The following is an 8,845-nucleotide window of genomic DNA, read 5'->3' on the forward strand; positions in this document are numbered from 1 at the left end:
ATTAGGTTATGTTATTGTAAGCCAGCATAAAAAAATATTATGTACCCGAAAAATTGTTTTCGCAGATTTCCACACACGCCAGAGCTAAGTTTTGGAGTCACGTAGAAAATAAATAATAAACTACGTCGAAACATATAGAGCCGTCGTTTGAAAATTAGGAATACCCTTTTGGGTTCTGCTTATTGCTTAGACGTCGTAACTATGAGGGTGGGTGAAAAGTTTTCAGCCTGATAAGGAAAAACAACTTTTTTGGTTTTTTTCTTTCACTTCATTTTTCAGCATAATCTCCCTCAAGACTAATACATTTCTCATAACGGTGCTCTAATTCAGTGATACCATTTTTATAGAACGATTCGTCAAGTCCTTCAAAATACGCATTTACAGCATCTATGATTTCTTCGTTGCTCTGAAAGTTTTTACCTCCGAGCCATTTTTTAAGGTGAAAGAACATATGATACTCGCTAGGGGCAAAATCTGCTGAATATGGTGGATGAGAGGACAATTCCAACTTCAATTCGCTGATTTTAGCCATCACAACGAACGATCTATGGGGAGGTGCGTTGTCGTCGACTGTTAGCAAACGCAGCACCCACTTAGCACAGTTCTTCTCCATGCCCAAATGTTCATGTAAAATATTGCGTACTTGCTCATTTGATATCCTAGTAGCCTCAGCTATCTTACTTATCTTTAATCTGTTGTCCTCTACCACCATTTTATTAATTTTTCGATCATTTCGGGAGTTGCGACCTCAACGGGGCGTCCTGGACTTCGTCAAAAAGCGCCACAAAGCCTTTCAAATAAAATTGTAGCGTAAATACTTTTATAAATTCTTGTTTTAATGGTATTGAACCTTATATTCACTAAAAAAATCATTTTTCAAGCATTTCTTTTTTCTTACTTTTTTTCAAAAGTGCTCTCTGCGTGGAGAATAACCCATTTATAAACTATATATGACTTTTTCAACTGGGTTTTAGATTCATCTAGAATTAGCATGTTGCTTATTTAAACAATACATTCATTCCACAATATTGCCCCAACCCATGTCGCTGATTAAACTCATAGCAATCACCCAAAATGAAGAGCTTCACAAAGTCACTATGTGAAGCTCTTTCTTCGCTCGGCCCGACTAGTATCCAAAGTATTTTGTCTCAGGGGTCTCTCACTCTACTGACACACTTCATCATGCATCTCTTATAAACTATTTGTCGCCACAGTGTCCTATCCTTCAGCTTTCTTTACGTCCATTTTATCACACAAGCTCTTTTCCTGCTACACAGAAAAAAAATTCTGGAGGCGAACGAGTGAATCGAGAATATATTAAACTCAAAGAAAGTGTACGCTTGGATTAGGTAAAACGTTTAGTTAAAAGAGTTACACATTTAGTTACTTTATGTAAATTGTTCTCGTAAATCAGGAATTTGAACAAAATTGTTAAGTTCGAAAGTTTATTATTTTCGACAGATTATGTATAATTGTATTATCTTAAGATTAGAAAAAAATTTAGTTGTTATAGAAATATATTAACTTACAGTAGCCATTTTTTCGTCTGGCATCGCGAAAATGAATTTCCCTGAAATCCGTGTAATGCATTTGGAGGTCAAGTTTGTTGTTTTTATCGCGTTTCTTGATATTTCAATATAGTTATCGCCTACAATCGAAACAAATGTAAATTATTATTAAAGCATCATAAACTCCATTTAATATTAACAATCACGCACATTTTAAGTGGTAAAAAGCGTTTAATTGTCCAAAGTAAATCTCAACTGTCACTGCTCCCGATTAGACCGTCGCCATTTTATTTCGCTGCTCCCATAATGCACCGGCGTTCTTCCGATAATTGCTTCAGACATCTATTCTTAATATCCCTATTATAGCTATACTTTTTAGGGGTTTGGCTATACGATATCCCTGGTATATGGAAAATGGTCAAGGATATTCATTTTCGCTGATCCAGGAATCTTTCTAAATTCCTTCGTTCGTTTTCAGCTAAATGTTTGGCTATAATAAGGAATAATATCCCTCTCACAGCTCAATTTTTTTTACCGTGTATGGCTTTTGATATCTTTTCGGCTTAGGGCCTCGTTCACACATTTCTACGATTCCTTCCTTAAACTGCCTCTGGGGACGCTGCCATTTACTTTACTTACATATATTTCTTTCGACAGTCGTTCTTTTTTCATTCGTTCAACATGCCCAAATTATCTCAACAAATTTATTTCGTACTCATCAAACAGTGTTTCCTCTACACCACATTCTTTAAGAATCCTCTTCTTACTGACTTTGTCCATTAGCGTTTTACCGGAGACATTGCGCAGGAATTTCATGTCAACGACGTTAGCTTTACACTTATCTTTTTCTTCGTTACCTTTTCTTCGCTACTCTACAAGTCAAAAATTATATATTGCCATTTTAGATTTATTTGTTCTATTTTTATTTCTATTAAAGGCTTCTACACTGCCAATAACCTTTTATCCTCGCTCGTGCCCCTGTTTAAGTTTCCATCGATCTTTTCGTCAGTAGTAAATAAACTACCAAGTTGCACATACTTATCAACTTGTTCTATCCTCTCATAGCATATTATAATTTGGGAAATATTAAATTATTATTTGTTATTATATATCATTAACACTAAATTCATCAAATCATCCAATTAAAGCTGATGCTAAATTAAATTAGTTATTTAAAAATAAAGTTTAAGAAATTGTAATATTTAAGATACTGATATATTATTAATACTAGTAGGCCAAACAATTCACATTTACAAAGTGAGGGCCCAAAACTTTTAAGAAATTGTTTATAAAAATCGCATTTGTCATAAAATCACAATGTCCGTATTCAGTACACTTAATGTTAATATACAAAAAGTTGGCAACGTTTAGATATAGCATTCATAAAAAAAAGTTACAATCGTTTGAAAATGTTATAGCTGGTTCTAGTTTCAGAGATATTGGCATTTTTCTAACTCAGACTCAAAATTATTATTCTCGGGTTTGAGTAGAGGGTGATACTGGGATTCATACTGTGCGCCAATAGCACTAGCTAAATTGGCTACACTCGAGTGCACTGGCCAAATTTAGAAGCGCTTTTCTCAAAAAGCCGTTTTTCGAAGTTTCAATATCAAAAATGTCCCGGCAACTCGTTTTTCAGCCTAAAGGGTTAGACATGTACTTAAAATGCCGGGAATTCATTCGGCTATATGGACCTTGATGTAACTCCATATCGAACATAACGGCCCTTTTTATGCGGACACCCACATTTGCTTCTCAACTCTTGGACTTGTTTTGATTGGATGTAAGTTTCTGCCGAGACTACCGGCTATTATATCAATACTGTACTCGTTTTGCTACTACAATCTACAGCCTTCATAAAGAAGGTAGAATGGAACATACGTAATTTAATTATCATGCAGTTCATGTGATAGTCCTTTCAACATTGACTACCGCCCATTGCATAATTAACCATGTAGATGAGGCTTCGATAAAGTGAATACAAGTCACATACATGCAAGTTTTCAAATGTGTTAACAATAACTCCCACTATACCTGAACAACTATTTAATTATGCCTACGTTTAAGTAAAGCTGCAATAACGAATTTGTATCAAATACATATTAAAAGGAGAAGTTCATAAATTCATTATTTCTTATGGAATTTAAGCCTATATATGCCAGATGAAATGAAAATGAAGCAATTTTGAAATTATGTGAAGTGATACGTCAGAGAGATTGTGGGACTTCCTTAATAATAAATCAAATACGAAGTGACTTGTGAGCTTGGATCTTATTGGTTTTCGAGATGGTTCATTGAAGTACCAGAAAATAATTAGAAGATGACTTCACATGGACATAAAGTAGTTTAGAGTTCCCACGGTAAGACAAGCGTGTCGCTTCTTTAACTGGCTAAGTTTTCGACATGATCCGGTAATTACCAAAGGAGCTAGAGGTCGTCGGGGCCGTTAACGTTCGGCCACTAATGGTATGCATGCAGACTCGGACGGCCAATGGAAAGAACATAACAAAAATAGAAGAAAAAAAATTGCTCGGACAGAAATTAAGGAGAAATAAAAATAGGCGAGAGTCTGGGCCTGGCACCGGTCCCGAAACGGCTTTACGGGAATTACACGCGAGAAATCGGGGAGATATGGAGCTGCGAAATGCCATCCGTCACTTTGCAGCCCACATGTCCGCCAATGCCACGTTACAGCTTACACGGCATTCGCACAGGTGGCTCCTCGCGCCCTTTCAAACCACTCTGTTGCGAATTCTGAATTGGTTAAATGTAGCCTCTTTCATTCAGGTCTGTCATCTGGTGCATCTCTCTTATTAATAGGTACATATTAATCCCCTTTTTTACGTTCCTGTCTTTTCCAAGGCCAAGAAATTCGGCTCTCTAATTACCTTAGAGAATTTATATTTCACGAAAGCTAATTTGCCTCCAGGTGTTCTAAGTGTTTATAGATGCAATCATCATTATACTAAACATCACCGTACAATTATTTATTTTGAACATTACTATAGCTTTGTATACCTGTCAGTTAAACTTTTTCAGAAGAGCTTAAAAATAACGAGGTAAAACTCAAAGCGTAATTCTCATTGAGATTTTCACGGAAGGTGTCAAAATTCCTAGAGTATTTGTGTACCTAAAGAGAGCCGAAATGCTAGAAAGAACAGATTTCTGGTTTTGCATTCAAATGCGCGAACGATGATCTGCTACAGAAAAACTCATTAAAAGGACCCCCACGGGGTCTAGGGCATAGACAAAACTCACGATCCTGATGATCCTGATCTTAGCAGACAGACTGGAGCCTCTCACCGCAAATTCCTGGAAGACTCCGTCGATCCGCCTACTTGGACAGGTGCATGTTTCTGCCCTCCAGCTAGAAGCGGGTGGGTGTCAGGAACGTATCTTTTGAGTTATGCATTTCTCAAGTTCCACAGGTCTTACCTAATGATTTTTTTTCAGACGAACGTCAGCGGACCTACCCACTGATACTTATGATACTTATGAGGAACATCTAAACGATCTCATTAAGGCATTGACACTCGAACTTTCTATCATTTTTTTATCTCGAAGTACTCGATAATATGCATCTATAATATTGTGTTATTTATTGCATTCTTATTTTATTAATTTTTTTCTGATTAATTATTTCAACTCATTTCAATTTTGTTACTTGGGTTGTTGTTTTATTTCGTGCATCTCAGTCATTTTGTAATACACTGAGAGAAAAGTTTGCAACGATAATTTCTTTTTTTACCCTCTAAGGACATATAATACACAGAGAATTTAATAGTTTGAACCTAAGAAGATTTCGAACACGCCCGAAATAAAAACATGATGAAAAATGCTGGGCGGTCGAATGATAAACGACCATAAACTCATAAATGACCGAATGATACACTTGGAAGCTCATTCTCGGAGTGAAGTTTTCACGTGGTTCCCATTGTTGAGCTGGTGAGCCTGTTGTGCCTTGCCACCGTTATACCTTCGCATTATGTTTCATCTCGAGATGAAATGTCCAAAAAGCGTCTGTGGGCCATGCACTATTTGGATATAAAAAGAAGTGGGAGTGAGAGGAGCATGCCATTTAATTGCGTGATCCCGTAACGGCAATAAATGGGCTGTTTGTGAACTTTATGGACCCATGCATTACAAAAAACCGCCGAGAAAATAGGTGTATTTTCTAATTAACCACAACTATAAAATTTCATCCAAATACTATTTACTTCTCACAGATTGACTATTGCAAACAATATTGCGACACTCATGTTGACTTACTGTTTTATCAACTGTGCTTTATTGATAGCTGATACAGTTAAATGCTCTTAAACCGAAAGGTTTGACCATTATCCCTCAGATTGTACTGCGATTATGCTGCAAGAAACGTTCATGCAAAAGTGTTTCTTGGTAGAGTGCCAGCTCGTAATGAAATACACGGAAAGTAAATTCATGGTCCAATATTCCCCATAAAAGGTCCATAAAAAGCAATTCACGGTAAACCTCTTGGGCACGATCATCTCCATTTTCTCGTCATTGACAAACGCGGTAAAAACTTTCAATCCCACTTCATTCATGCGTTCTTATTTTATCCCAACATCTGAATTTAATGACATTCCACCAGTCTCATTCTCCAAAGAAGTAAGACTCGTTCTTAGTCGATCGGCCTATAATAGTCAGCTTTGGAATCATGAGCAAAGCGACGATCTTTTTGTCGGACAGTTATTGCCTCTGCTTGTTGCGAGAAATCATGAAACGAAACTCTGCATTTTAAATTGAAAACTTCTTAACAAAATAAAATTATTGTAGCTATAGTGCCAAATCCTATTTAAAGCTTTTAAATCAAATGCTCGTAATAAAAAAACAATTTACTTCAACAACCCCAACTGGATATTGACTGTCTGTAGTGTGAATAGTATTGGCCCACTAGAATAAAAAGTACTGCACGAATACCTTGCCAGTTATTGGCTAGTAGTACACCAGGAGGGAAGATAGTTATCATTAGAGGTTTTGTGTCAGTACTGGAGTGTTATATACTACTATTTCCACCTGGATATTTTGAGTCTAAGATCTACAAATTTTAAGTATATGAGTTTAGTTGAGTGATAAAAGAGATGTCAGAATATGATGTGATCAAGTTTGTTGTGGGATAATATGTAGTGGACAATGGCATAGGTCTCGAAAGTGGAAGGCGCGATGACACTGCTGCTCCCCTTTCGCGGCTACAGTCATTGTTTCATTGTACTATAAACGCATTGCGTCCGCTTAGTGCGTGAGCGAGGGTGTATCGATTGCCCCGCCCCTGCTGCGTAGTCATGACGACACACCCTATCCTCTATCTAACCCTAACCCCTAACCTAACCTCCAACTTCTACGTTCACCCCCGCATCCCTCATCACCCGAGCCCGACAACCTGAACGGTGCGCGAAAGACAGGAGGTGACAGTGGACAAGGAAGATCTTGTCGCCAGGCGACAGGATGACAAGGATCGCCGCCTCTCGCATATTGTAATCCTTGGCCATCTAGTCTAGTTTATACTCTGACGCAGTCAAAAATCTCACCTCCGCACCTCAACCCTCTATAAACTTCAATGCCAACTTTCCATTCAAAATCACCTTCATCCTCGTCTTCATCATCGAATAATTGCCTGGAACAAAAACACAAGTTGCGCAACCCCATTTAAATTTTAAATCTCCCACGTCTTTTCTCTCTCACTCTCTCTCCCTCTCTAGTATGTAATCCTGAGAAAACTGTGTTAATGTTTTTTTTTTTTTAAGTGAATGAAACCTTTCCTTAAATTAAAGAACGTTTGAATTAACCAAATACACAACTTAATTGTATATCATTCTATGTTGGTATTAAAAAAAAATCTTTTTTTTAAAGTCAAAACGATTTTCGATTTTTTGAAAATTGAGGACAAATAAAGAAGTATGTTTTCTAGGGGAACTCCATTGCATGATTCCCAATCTTGCTTCAAAAATGATTTATTTAAAAATATATGTGAATTTAAATACAACGAACTCTCACTTTCAGTCCCCTTCTCCCGTTTTCGGCCTTCCTAGAACTGCTGGTTCGCGCAGTTTCTAAGGGGAGCAGGGCGAGGACGGTTTCGACTGTCGCTTGGAAATTACCGCAGTGCGCGAGTACTCAGTTGAATGTGCTATGCAATATCATCAATTTCATTTGGAAACAGTCAAGGCGATACTGACTGTTTACTATTATCTCCGAAGTGCGCATGCGCGAGCATTGCTTTAATTCGCAAAATACATATTCTTCAAAATGTAGATGCATCTATTTTTGTTCTTTAAAATCTGGATTGAAGCACTGCATAATTTTTATGGTTTAGGGGCATGGAAGTCCTCGCTTTCAAGGTGGTTGTAGCAGAAAGACTTTTTCCAACAGCTACGCCTACGCACTTTGAGCAAGACTACTTTTTCTAGTTGTGGCGCGTGCGCATTTCCATTCAAAATTACTTTACAGGACTGCCGGAATCATAGCCTCACTTCGCATTATGAATTGAGGCTTGACAGACGGATTGTGAGTAGTGAATAATGATTGAACGAACTCGAAGTCATGATTTACAGTAAATTATTGTTAAATTACCGGTGATTTACCATAAATTACCGAAAATTTCCTTAATGTTTTGAATATATAAAATTTTCGGTAATTTATCCATTTACTGGCAACATTTTAAATTTATCATGATTTCTGATTGTAAAAAGTTTCCTAGAATTTTTGATATTTTTTGATAATTTTACTTAAAATTTACAAAATTTCAAACAAAAATTGTTATCGTTTCTCGAATCGAAAATTCCCTGTACTTGTTCTAAGAAATATAAATAAAAGAAAGTATTAATGTTAGTATTTGTGGGTGGATACACACCCTACGATAACAACAATAATGACACCATCATCCCTGTCGCCATCAAAACCACTCGACTAGGACTCCACTATAACTCCTTTCGGTTCAGTTCTTGCATGTAAATCAAACGATACGCTTATGTGGAACTGCTTATTTTCTACACTTATAGAACAATGTTATATTATAACAAATTTATTGTGTTTGAAAGCGGAAAAAACCACATGGTCCTTATACAGATGTCATTCTTACAATTTTAAAATTCATTTTTTCGAGTGAAAGAAGACATTATTTTTACATATTCTGTTTGCAATCATTAAAAAGAGAATTTCAAAAAATCGGTTCTCATCCAGTTGCCATGCTCATGTCTTCATGTATATTGACATTATAATCTCGAAAAAACGTTATTTTAGGTTTTTAATTTATTTTTAAATATTCCCAGTCTTGCAACCCGACGTGCTGGATATTTGGAAAAAGGTTCAGAATAACA

The 8,845-nt window shown here is 36.6% G+C and overlaps 1 protein-coding gene across 1 annotated transcript; it reads right to left on the bottom strand.

Moving 5' to 3' along the window:
- Window positions 1-268: 268 nt before the first annotated feature.
- Window positions 269-712, bottom strand: LOC117182721 (histone-lysine N-methyltransferase SETMAR-like). The gene has a single exon (XM_033375825.1). It carries the CDS (start codon window positions 710-712, stop codon window positions 269-271), a length of 444 nt encoding a protein of 147 aa, XP_033231716.1.
- Between the last annotated feature and the right edge of the window lie 8,133 nt (window positions 713-8,845).

The sequence above is a fragment of the Belonocnema kinseyi genome, chromosome 2, assembly GCF_010883055.1.
Source record: "Belonocnema kinseyi isolate 2016_QV_RU_SX_M_011 chromosome 2, B_treatae_v1, whole genome shotgun sequence".
Classification (NCBI taxonomy): domain Eukaryota; kingdom Metazoa; phylum Arthropoda; class Insecta; order Hymenoptera; family Cynipidae; genus Belonocnema; species Belonocnema kinseyi.

What these genes read in the sequence shown, in the direction of transcription:
- LOC117182721 (XM_033375825.1), bottom strand. Translation starts at nt 712, where the DNA reads ATGGTGGTAGAGGACAACAGATTAAAGATAAGTAAGATAGCTGAGGCT.